The following is a 12,409-nucleotide window of genomic DNA, read 5'->3' as shown; positions in this document are numbered from 1 at the left end:
TGATGATGTTGATCCTTTTCAAAGGTTGCTCAAGATGGGACAAATTACGAGCAGTATGCGAAAGACCTGGAGCTGTTATTTGAAGCGATGTCCATCATGAGAGGCTGGATCAGTCAGACCTTCAAGAATACTTCCTTTCTTAATTCCAACTTCCTCTCAGGCAATAGTTCTGAGAATGAAATACAAGTGAGTACCCCTTAAAATATTTCCAAGCAGAGGTTGTTAGATATATTATTACATTTTAATTATAATCGAATGATTTAATTTTATTTACAGATGTGGGAAAATGTAATCTCGCTCAATTTAAAAAATGAAGATTTTAAAATGGAATGGAGGAAGACGTTCACAGGGGATTTGGAGGGCACATTCCAGAAGGTATCCATCACAATTATTACAAATTAGATTTTCATTGGGAAATCCAAAATGTTAACATGTTTGTATGGCTTTAGGAATCAGCGCAGGATCAGATTGAATTCTACTGCTCAAAGACCGAAGAACTCAGTCATTCTCATCCAAACGTGGCTGCTGTTATCGAGAAGTGTGCTTTAGAGGCGGTCACCTCACTGTGCGAGGTAGGACTTTAGAATCTTTACAGAAATAATGTTTCACATTTCAGTGTAGAATAAATCGTATACATCTTAAAGCTGAATAATCAATGCTATGTATCGTTGGTTATGGTGAAGGAATATAATTAGTTTGGTTGTATGTTGATATGTGTACATGTTGTATCATATTAGGCAATTATCAATGGGTAGTGGAAATGTGTGGTAATACATATTCAATATTTAAAATAGGTAATGCATGCCATTTTTTTTTTTCTCAAACAGGCAAGGCAGGAGGGGACACTGTTTACAAAATTTAAAATCAACTTGAATTTTGGAAAACTCATTTCGGCCATCATTCAGAAGTCATGGCCAAAGGACAGCCAAGGAAGGAATCAGGAGGAAGAGGTTTTTAGACACATCCTCTCTTGGACGGCTGCCAAAGATGTTTTCAAACTACATGGTAAACAGGACATCAACTCAAATTTGTTAGGGGGGGGGGGCATAGATGTAAATAGGTCATTAAGAGCAATTTGGAGGCCAGTATTTTTAACTCACTTGATATTATTCGCAGTGAGCTAGTTAGTGGTTATGCAGACCCATACCGGCCCCTGTACACTGCGGGCCCCGGTGGGGGGAAAGGGTACTGACTACTGTAAAAGTGAAAAAAAAAAAACATCATATTTTGTCTTTACAGGAGCAAATGAGAAGCTGATTGAGAAACTCACAGAAGAGGCTAGAGAAAGATTGGCGGTAGCAATATCTACTTTCACAGCCATCACCGATCAGCTGGTCAAGGGAAACATTAAGATCAACCTACTCAAGTTCCTCTTGGAAGGACGGCACGCCTTCTTAGCATTGCTGAGAATCGGTAATTGCTCTATCATATTTTATAATATATTTTACAAACATGAAATCCGTGTAATTTAATCATTTCACATTGAGCATGACAAAAATGCATATGTGCTAGTGATATTCTTTCAAGAATTGGTAAAAAAGGTGTAATTTTGCATTTACAGAGTGTCTCGCAGAAGATCCTGAGTATCAGGACGAGGACAGAATGTGTACGTTGTTGAGGCATAGATACGATGAGATGAAAGCTGTGTACAATGAAAAGGATCTGGTCGATGTCGTTGTGAAAATGAGCCACAAACTGGAAGAACATATGACAGGTATGCGTGTAGCGTGAATAAATTGTTTATAATTTTGCCACCGCCCTTGAAATAACACCCCACTTACTAAAAATTAAAAACATTTACTAAAATTTTAAAACATTTAATCCCAATAACAGTTAATATCGGTAACCTGGAAGCAAGCCAACAGATCAGCATCGAGGCCAAGAGACTTGACAATTTCATGGAGGTTCACACATTCGACCCGCAGTCCCACCCCCCAATGGCTGGTGTGGTGACGTACTACGATCTTGACGAAGACATCAGAGAAATGGCTGTTGTCCTGAACACCCACAAAGACAGCTACTTGTTCATAGGTTGCTGGGAAAAACAGGCAAGGCAATATGTAGACCCTGAGGTGTCTGGTGTTGCTGATATAATGGCCACACCGATCATGATACATGATGACATATTCCAGCCCTGTCATGATGAGTATCAAAACATGTATCGTTGCCTGATGGACGGCAGCATAAAGCTCAGGGAGGTTGACACACTCTTCAAAGATTACACCGGGAAGTACAACGAACTTGAGAAGGACTTTGACATAATGTGCAGAGTGGACGTTTCAAATGACAAACAGTGGATCAAGCAGAGGGCTCTGCAGATTCAGCAGTACCACGAACTCCATCTTGCCGTGGAGTCTGCTAAAGCGATCATGCTTGTCAAGGAGACACTTGGTCTTCAAGGTGACTTCAGTATCCTGCAGACATTGCTGGAAGTTGTAAGTCACCATCAAAGCCTCTTAAAGATAATACAAGCCGGCATGTATTAATATTGAGCTTGCATTAACCATTAAGTAATTGTAACATAGTAATAACGTATGATAACAATGACTAATGGCAATAACAATAATATAGATTGTATTATTAATCATAATAATAAATACATGTCAGTCAGCATGATCAACATTCTGAATTAAACTATTTCATTAAGTTCTACACTATTTTGTTCTCTTTAGACGAATGCAGCCTTTAAAGAAGGACCCCTGAATCGAATTGACGATAACTTGAATCAGGCCAAGATGGTTCTCGTGGACATCAATTCTTCACGCAGACACTGTCTACAACAGTTGGGACAGAGAGGACTATTTGTCCATTGGGTAAAGGAAGCCCTCGAAGGTAATATTTGTTTTTGATATTGAGAGTGTACTCCATTCAGAGAGTATTGATCAAGAAAACCCTTGCATTTGTGATGAAACAAACAAACTTTGTCATTATTTTTAGACATCAATGAGCTGAAGGTGTTTGTTGACCTGGCCTCCATTTCCGCTGGAGAGAATGACTTGGATGTGGATCGCGTTGCTTGCTTTCACGATGCTGTCCTTGGCTACTCGCCAATGCTCTATGACCTCAAGAAGGACTCAGGGTTTCAAACCTTCAAGGATGTGCTGAAGAAACTCTGGAGAGCTTTGGAGAATGACAGTGACTTGCCCAAGAAACTGGTAGGATAAGATCATCCCACTATAGATTGCATTTCATATTTTATAAATGCATGAAACCTTAAAGTGTGCTGTTTTGTGTTTCAGGTCGACACTGCACGCCATCTAGAATGGCTTAAGACGGTGAAGGAGAGTCATGGCTCCGTGGAACTCTCCTCTCTTTCTTTAGCATCCTCCATCAACACCAAGGGCACCTATGTGATCAGTGCACGTAACGTAAAGAGGGTAAATAATTGCATTAAGATGAATGCATTACCTTCACTAACAGCTTTATCATTGGTCTGCATGGCTTATGATGCTGTTATTGGTAAAAACATATTATTTAACAGTATGTACTACAACCAGAAAGTTTTTTGTTTTTTTTAAGGAACCAAACCACTGGTAGCGTAACTAACGGCAGACTTTGATACTTTAAGGAGACTTGAAAAAAAGTCAACAGGCTCCGTAATCGCAATTAGTTATTCTAAGAATTTCCAATCTTGTTGATAAAACTTTTCCCACCTTAGGACCTCTTATAGGAAGTCATTTAGAGGAGCATTTTGGCAGCATAGGTTGTCTCTACATGCGTCACAATACCTTTTGGGAGGCAGTAACATGGTGTCTCTTCTGTTGCAGTTGAGCCTTGACACGGCCTTGAAGCTGCGGATTCCAGAGGAGCACGATGAGGGACAGGAGATGCGCTGGTACACGCTTGAAGACCTACGGGAGCTCCAGAACAAACTCATGCTCATGTCTGGGAAAGACCAGGGCCAGCATGAGGTGGACCACTTTGCAGAGGCAGGTCTCCATGTGTTTGGCTTTCTCCGCTGTGCACAGAAAGATGCAATACATTTTCATATACATTTTTATTGCTATTAATGAATTAAAAATGGGCAGGTTTATAAGTAAAGTACTGATAATTATTACTACCACTAAATGTTTTCATTTGTATTCCTCTTCTCAGGTCTTTGCCAATGTCCAACGACTAGCCGAGGCTTTCATTGCTTTGTACACAGCTGGGAACCCTCTATTCAGAAGCTGGGAAGCGTACATCAATTGCAGCTTCAGCAATGAAGCGTCCAGTATCATTATTGACTTCAACCTTGACAATGTGTCTGATGTCATTGCCGTGGATGGAAAAATTGACATTCAGCTTCCAGAGTTGTGCAAGAAAATTGAGAAGTGCCTCAATTATTGGAAGGACTTTGTGGACAAGCAAAGATCCCAACATTACTACCTTAACTATTACACAGCCGAACAGATTGTATACCTGTGCAGTAAGCTATCTCCGCAAAATGTGGCTGATTTGGAGGTTGAGGTTTTAATGATGCTCTCTTTTGTCAAGCCAAATTGTACTGCAAAAGATCTGAGAGAGGTCTGGCATGCACTCCAGTACGATATCCTCACCAACCAAGAAGAACCAAACCTAGACATTGAATTTCACACTTTTGTTGAAGTGCCAGAAAATTTGATGGGGGATTCCTCAATCACAGGGGACTGGGTTCTTCTCATGGAAAAGACAAATTGTTCCCAAAAATTTGATTTACTCTGGAATAGTTACATGAAGGACATGAGGGGTTTTCTTCCACATATTCTCGACATAAAAGGCCTCGGTAAATTATTGGAAAAACTGGCCAACAAACAAAGCAAAGGGAATTCGTTCATAACAAGAGGAATGCCGAATGGCCTGACTACTGGGAATCCCAACCTCGTTGTCTGCTCACAGGAAGAGGTCTTCAACACTTGCCTCTCCATTTACATGAGCGATGAAAATAAGGCGCTGCCCACTTATGACGAAGTCCTGCTATGCAACTCCTCAACATCTTATGAACAAGTGGAGCTGTTCCTGAGACGCTGTCTCACCCCTGGCTACAGCGGACGAAAGATCTACACTCTGCTCTACGGTGACCTTCTGACCTACGACGTGAGCTCCAAAGTCGAGAGTTTCTTCCAGCGTATGAAACTGCAACGGAGGGAGGATTACAGACTAGTCATGGTCTGCAGCTCAGAGCGTGAACATGCATATATTCCCTCGGCCTTCAGTCAATACCGCTTGCACATGGTCCCTCAGGAGCCTACAGCCAGGATTCAGAGTTACCTGAGCAGACACTATCGTGTCCCCGCAGATGAGTGCAGCGCTGCAGCTGTGTTCAGAGACCGACTCTCTGTTGGAGTTGTGTCATCGGAGAGAGCTGGCGTGGGTGAGTACCCGTGCCTATGTGGCAGTCGCCATATCTGCCAATTTTTTAGCTGACTCTATATTGAAGAACATCCTTTCTTTCACCTCAGGTAAATCCCTCTATGTGAAGAGACTACATGGGAAACTGAAGCGATTGAGCAAAAAGCCATCAGTGTTAAAATGCATTCGCTTGATTGAACCAAAGGTTGACGAGAATTCCATCCTTCAGTCTCTGCTGGAAAGCACCAAGAAAAGCGATTTGACAATATTCCATTTAGATGTCACGTCATCGGTAAGTAGCCTTACATTTAAAAATATATAAACTTGAATTGAATGTATTAAATCAAATTATTTTTCTAAACTTTTTAATGTACGGTCATCGCAAAGGTCCGGAAAGGCCTTCAAGACTTTCTATTTAAATTGCTGATCCTTCGTTATCTGATGGACTCTGAGGGGATGATGTGGAAGTGCTGCAACAAGCAGTTGTATCTCGTTGAAATCTTGAAATCAGCAATGAAACTTCCCAGCAATGTTTCACGTCAGGTAAGGTTTTTTAAAAAGTGCTACATACATCTTCCTGTTATTGTTATGTTAGTCTCACATTTGTACTTTTGTTTTTCATGTATAGAGCCAAACTATGGACGGCTCGTTCATAGATTGGTTTCCTAACATCTTCTGCCGACCACCTAAAGAAGTGTTGATGCTAGAGATGAAGAAGAACGAGGTTCCTGCCCTCTTCAACATAGACGAGCCACTGATGGACGATGAAGAATTCAGGAGTGAAGCATTCCAAAGGCCATATCAGTACCTCACACAATTCCATAACCGCAGAGATCTCGACACCTTCAAATACCATGCTGTTGAAGGGTCACATGTGGAGTGTCTTCAAATGCTCCTCATGTTCTGTGGCGTCATGGACCCCTCATGGGCAGAGATCAGAAACTTTTCCTGGTTTCTAAACCTCCAGCTAAAAAACTGTGAGACATCTGTTTTTTGTGACTTTGATTTAGTTGGTGACACTCTGAAAGGATTCAAGAGCTTCGTTGTTGACTTCATGATTCTAATGGCGAAGGACTTTGCCACACCATCACTCAGCATCTCTGACCAGAGTCCTGGAAGACTTCAGTTTGACACGAGTGGCCTGCGTGAAGAGGATTTGGCCCCTTTTCGGATCAGGAAGCGATGGGAGTCAGAATCACACCCATACATCTTCTTCAACGGTGACCATGAGTCCATGACCTTCATTGGCTTCCATCTTCAGCCTAATGTAAATAACTTTGTGGATGCCATCGACCCCACTTCCAAGAGGATAATAAAGAAAGACATCATGACTAAGGAGCTGTTTGATGGCCTAACGTTACAGAGAGTTCCGTTCAACATCAACTTTGATCAACTACCAAGAGGGGAAAAGATTGAAAGAATCTGCAATGTCCTTGGAATCCAGTGGCCCCTTGATCCCGACGAAACATATGAGCTCACAACTGACAACATCCTCAAAATTTTGGCAATCCACATGCGATTCAGGTGTGGCATCCCTGTCATTATTATGGGCGAGACAGGTTGTGGCAAGACTAGGCTCATCAAATATCTGTGTGAATTGCAAAGATGTGGAGTGGCTACCGAGAACATGAAACTGGTCAAAGTCCATGGAGGAACAAGTTCAGATATAATCTACACCAAAGTCAGAGAAGCTGAAGCGATATCTTTGACGAACAAAGAAAACTATGGCTTTGATTCTGTCCTGTTCTTTGATGAGGCAAACACAACAGAGGCTATCAGCAGCATCAAGGAGATCATTTGTGACCATACCGTGAAAGGTGAAAGTTTGACACCCAACTGTGGATTGCAAATAATAGCAGCATGCAACCCTTATCGAAAACACACAGAGGAAATGATTACAAAGCTAGAGTCTGCTGGCCTTGGTTATCGAGTCCGAGCTGAGGAGACGGATGAAAAGCTTGGTTCAATCCCACTCCGCCAATTAGTTTACAGAGTTCAGGCCTTGCCACCAAGTATGATTCCTCTGGTGTGGGATTTTGGACAACTGAATGACAACACGGAGGAAATGTACATTCAACAGATTGTGCAGAGAGTAGTTGGACTCAAAGCAATCAAAGGAGAATACATCAAGATCATCACAGATGTCCTTGCAGCTTCTCAGAGATATATGCGGAAAAAAAAAGATGAGTGCAGCTTCGTCAGTCTGCGGGATGTGGAGCGCTGCATGCAAGCCTTCAGCTGGTTCTATGAGAACCACGTCATGTTCTTCACGGAACTTGAACAATTTGAGCCAAAACAGCGGGAGCTGAAGAATGAAGTACCGCAGAGAGACAGAGCGGTTCGAGACCCTGTCCTCTGGTCTCTGATCATGGCTGCAGGGGTCTGCTACCATGCCTGCTTGGAAAAAAAAGAGAAATACAGACAGAATATCTGTTCAATGATGAACTGCACCCCCTTCAGAGTAATGCAGGAAATCTCACTTATGCAGGATCTACTTTTAAGTGGGGTGCCTATGGGTGAAACAATCGCAAAAAACAGTGCACTCAAAGAGAATGTCTTCATGATGGTCCTATGCATTGAACTTAGAATTCCCTTATTTTTGGTTGGAAAACCTGGAAGTTCAAAATCTCTCTCTAAAACTCTTGTGGCAGATGCAATGCAAGGCCAAGCAGCTCACAGTGAGCTCTTCAAAAAGTTGAAACAAATCCATTTGGTGTCCTTCCAGTGTAGCCCCCATTCAACCCCAGAGGGCATCATTAACACATTCAAGCAATGTGGTCGTTTCCAAGAAGGCAAGAACCTAAATGAGTACATTTCTGTTGTGGTATTGGATGAAATTGGGTTGGCCGAAGACTCTCCTAAAATGCCGCTTAAAACACTTCATCCTTTACTAGAGGAAGGGTGCATTGATGATGAACCACTGCCTCACAAGAAAGTTGGTTTTATCGGCATTTCCAACTGGGCTCTAGACCCTGCAAAGATGAACAGAGGCATCTTTGTCTCACGCGGTGACCCTGATGAGAAAGAGCTCCTTGAGAGTGCAAAAGGCATATGCTCATCTGATGCAATGCTCCTGGGGGCGGTAAGTGATCTCTTCCAGCCCTTGGCCAAGGCCTACTTGAATGTCTGCCGAAAACAAGGAAAGGGCTTCTTTGGTCTTCGTGACTACTACAGCTTGGTCAAGATGATTTTTGCAATAACCAAAGGTACTCGACAGAAGCCCAGTGAGTCGAAAATTGTTGAGGCAGTGTTGAGGAACTTCAGTGGCAAAGACAATGACAACGTACTCTCTGTTTTCACTGGTAGGCTTAAAATCACACCCAATCTTGAGAGCATTGACGTGACTGAGCTTGTGAGACAGAACATTTCGGCGAGCGGACAGGAAGAGTGCAGATACTTGCTGGTTCTGACTAAGAATTACGCTGCCCTGCAGATCTTGCAGCAGACCTTCTTCTCAGGAAGCGATCAGCCTGAAATCATCTTTGGCTCCAGCTTCCCAAAAGATCAAGAGTACACCCAAATATGTCGCAACATCAACCGAGTGAAGATCTGCATGGAAACGGGGCGCACCGTTATCCTCCTGAACTTGCAGAACCTTTACGAAAGTCTCTATGATGCTCTTAACCAGTACTACGTCTATCTCGGAGGACAAAAATACGTAGACCTTGGACTCGGAACCCATCGTGTCAAATGCAGGGTGCATCAGGACTTCAGACTCATCGTCATCGAGGAAAAGGAGGTTGTCTACAAGCAGTTCCCAATACCACTCATCAACCGGCTAGAGAAGCACTACCTGGACATCCACACTGTCCTCAAGAAGGAGCAGAAGAGTACAGTGAAGAAGTTGGAAAGATGGGTGGAGCAGTTTGTTTCTCTCAGCAAACAACACACAGTGGGGCCTCAGACGTACAAGTACCAAGCACCAGACGTCTTCATCGGCTACCATTCGGACACATGTGCTTCAGTGATTCTTCAAGTGATTGAAAGGAGCAGGCAGGACTTGGAAACATCCGAAACATCCGAAGCAGACATACTGCGAGCATCTGAACTGGTGCTGTTGAACTGTGCCACACCTGACTCAATAGTGCGTCTGGATTGCACAATGCTCCCAAAGGTCGAAAGTGAAAGACTGTCTCAAGTGTACTTTGAAGAGCAGAATACCAGTTGTTTGGCTGACTACATCCTTGCTCACATGAACCAGGATACCCATTGGCATGCCTCCTTCACTGAGGTAACGTAAGAATTGTTCAAGGGAAATATTTATTATAATATAAACTCATATATGCACATTTTTGCTGATTTCAAGTGATATTTGCAGGTGACTACTTTCTCCAGGCTTCTCACAGCCTCAGACTTGGAACAACTGGAGCAGTTACCTCATGCTGTGGAGCTGTTATCCCTGCAGCAGTTTGAAACAGAGCAGTCTTTCCTCAAGAAGATCAGGTTTGTATTGATTTTCACCTTTAGCCTTCAATCTTTTACATGATATATTGTGACTTTCTGATCATCTTGATCCTTTCATAGGATTTTGAATTGTATGATCTGTATTGTGTGGTCAATATAGGCTTTTCTTCACAACTCCAAATGGAGGAAACTGTGGGGTTGGCAACAAGATCCTCATCATTCAGAGTGATTTTGATGAAGCATCTCACAGTGCACATCTTATTGCATCTGCAAAGTAGGTCAAGTCTATATTTCTTTATTAGTATTGTTAATATTTTAACGATTAATTTTTTAACTGAGAAATTGTACTGGTCTTTGCCAGGTATTCATCCCTGAATGAAATGAACAAGATCAAACAAGCTATTGTGGAGAACAATATATTTGTCTACTTCATCACCAAACTGCCAAGGATGGAAGGGGGAACTTCTTACGTTGGCTTTCATGGAGGTGAGGGGGTTACAAAACAAACCACTTCTTCATTATCGTACCATTTTAAATACACCCGCGGAGTGCTAGTTTGAGCCGTTTCATTCTTCAAAGGGCCATGGAAATCGGTTCATATTGATGACCTGCGGAAATCCGAGGATATCGTAGCGGATATCAAGGCTCTGCGAAACCTGACAATCAGTGAACTGTTTGACGAAAACCGAACTAAGCCCGAAGGTAAAAATGTGCGATGTGCCTGTATACCTTTCGCCATTCAACAATATTTTTTTCAATATCTCATGAAATGTTTTGATTGTTTACAGCAATGGAGCAGGATGAAATGTATTCTGATGGATTCCAACACATCACAGAAGTTGAAAACCAAGTGGTAAGTTAATATCTGATGTACAGTTGTTATCAGGGCAGGGCACTCACACTCTACACTATTGACCACACCCTATTCCCTGGGTTTACTCTCGTTGTCTTTAAACTTCTGGTTAACTTCCACCGGCCTTCCTTCCTACCTACCTGCTGTAGGGATGGGACTACGTCCTGGACACCACAGCTCTGGTACGTAGCTGTGTGCAGAGTGCAGTGGGCCTGCTGAGGGACCAAGTGGAGAACGGCTACCGCAGTACCAAAAGAGTGGAGATCTTACTGACCCTTCTGAACGACAACGAAGACTTCAGAGGTTGAACTAACTATGCAGCCTCTTTAAGATTCAATTTATATGTGCAGACTTCTGTGCAAACACTAAGTTATAATCAATTTGGTGGATGTTTCAGGTGAATTTCTTAGGATTTTGAAGAGGCGCCTTCACTCCTTGTTGTTGACCCAGGATGTCAACCCTCATTCGTTCAAAAGCAACTGGGTGATAAAGGAGGCCTCAAATATTGATGCCTTGCAGGAAGGAGGAACATTCAGGTCAGTAAAGGGTATTTGTCTGTCTTTTATCATTTAAATGTAACCCAATGGGCCTTGAAGGCCCAGATTAATTTATAATTAAGGTTAGTGCCACTGAAAAAATAAACACATTCTGGTTTTGTACAGTGAATGAACGATTTATAATGGTATGCACTAAACAGTTTAACAATCCAAGGAGATAATGTCTGCTTTTAAAACAGCCGTTCTAACCTGTTGGGCTTTACAGGCACACACTATGGAAACGTATCCAGGCGGTTGTCATTCCTTACCTAGCCCAGCTGGTCTCCGTCATCGACCGAGATCAAAATCTGGACATTTTGCTTGACACCAACTGCAATGAGCCTCTCAAGACATTGTGGCTTGACATCTTTGGCGCAGAGAAGCTGTTGGAAGTGCCATCGCTGACTATTGATCTCAAGTAGGTTGTTCCAGTCATGCAAAAGAAATCATGGTTTGCATATTGTTTTTATATCTTGTCTTTGCATTTTAGGGGAAAGTATTGTGCATGTGCATATGATGCTTTCTCTGTCACAGCTCTGCGACAAGAAGCATCCTGGTGCAAAACTGCTTTGCTCTAGACCAGAACCTCAGCTGCATCATGCCCTTCAGCTGGAGGATAAAGGACTACCTGGAGGAGCTCTGGGTTTATGCTCGTCAGCATGAAGGTAACATCATGCAGCACACAACATCTCTGTATATTGTTGAGGCGGACATGTCGGTCTCCACAAGCCAATCCTGACACACCTTGTTGTTTCTTGGTAGGCCAAACACAGAGTCAGTTTGATGAGTTCTTCTGGAGGACTCCCCTCGGTCGATCCATCGCGAAAGCAAGCCCGGAGATGCAGTACGAGTTTTTCCAGCGATACCTACAGGACTTTATCTCCATGACGATGAATGTCAGGTCCCAGGAAAACCTTCAGGTTGTCATCCCTTTCCCTGGCTACATTTTAATTGCCTTTAAGGTTGCTTGAAGCTCTTGAAGTATTTAAACTCTACTCTTTTGCTGTCCACTTTTAGATCCTTCGCAGAGCTTTGAACTGCTGTGTTAATGAGATGCAGTCGCGGGCAATGGAGACTGATAAGGAGGGGACCTCTCTTCCCTGGGTCCATGCTGCCTACCACGAGTTTAAGAACCGATTGCAGAACTTCGCCAGGATGGTCAACCTTGAGCCGAGGATTACCCAGGTCCTCCTGAACCAGCAAGCTCAGGAAGGGGCAGAGTTGGTACGTCCAAATTACTTGCCTTGTTTTTCTATGCCCTCCAAGCACGATTTGGTTACATGCTTGTGATATATGGGCCCTTGCA

General features: G+C 42.9%; 1 protein-coding gene across 2 annotated transcripts in view; it reads left to right on the top strand.

Annotated features, from left to right (window-relative positions):
- The window catches only part of LOC132470103 (E3 ubiquitin-protein ligase rnf213-alpha-like), a 32,326-nt gene that overhangs the window by 7,571 nt on the left and 12,346 nt on the right, over positions 1–12,409 (top strand). For both annotated transcript variants that reach the window (XM_060068263.1, XM_060068273.1), the window contains exons 15-40: positions 25–186; positions 277–375; positions 450–572; positions 828–1,005; positions 1,240–1,413; positions 1,562–1,714; positions 1,834–2,435; positions 2,673–2,832; positions 2,938–3,155; positions 3,240–3,377; positions 3,768–3,929; positions 4,096–5,332; positions 5,421–5,602; positions 5,698–5,853; positions 5,939–9,541; positions 9,629–9,753; positions 9,875–9,988; positions 10,076–10,200; positions 10,294–10,416; positions 10,503–10,567; positions 10,717–10,870; positions 10,965–11,103; positions 11,330–11,521; positions 11,638–11,768; positions 11,866–12,023; positions 12,121–12,327. In XM_060068263.1, the coding sequence (XP_059924246.1) occupies positions 25–186; positions 277–375; positions 450–572; positions 828–1,005; positions 1,240–1,413; positions 1,562–1,714; positions 1,834–2,435; positions 2,673–2,832; positions 2,938–3,155; positions 3,240–3,377; positions 3,768–3,929; positions 4,096–5,332; positions 5,421–5,602; positions 5,698–5,853; positions 5,939–9,541; positions 9,629–9,753; positions 9,875–9,988; positions 10,076–10,200; positions 10,294–10,416; positions 10,503–10,567; positions 10,717–10,870; positions 10,965–11,103; positions 11,330–11,521; positions 11,638–11,768; positions 11,866–12,023; positions 12,121–12,327 (8,880 nt within the window). The remainder of the gene's footprint in view (positions 1–24; positions 187–276; positions 376–449; positions 573–827; positions 1,006–1,239; positions 1,414–1,561; positions 1,715–1,833; positions 2,436–2,672; positions 2,833–2,937; positions 3,156–3,239; positions 3,378–3,767; positions 3,930–4,095; positions 5,333–5,420; positions 5,603–5,697; positions 5,854–5,938; positions 9,542–9,628; positions 9,754–9,874; positions 9,989–10,075; positions 10,201–10,293; positions 10,417–10,502; positions 10,568–10,716; positions 10,871–10,964; positions 11,104–11,329; positions 11,522–11,637; positions 11,769–11,865; positions 12,024–12,120; positions 12,328–12,409) is intronic.

This window comes from Gadus macrocephalus, chromosome 2 (genome assembly GCF_031168955.1).
Source record: "Gadus macrocephalus chromosome 2, ASM3116895v1".
Taxonomy (NCBI): Eukaryota; Metazoa; Chordata; class Actinopteri; order Gadiformes; family Gadidae; genus Gadus; species Gadus macrocephalus.
Note: the sequence above shows the minus strand (reverse complement) of the source record. Positions and strands in the feature narration are given on the sequence as shown.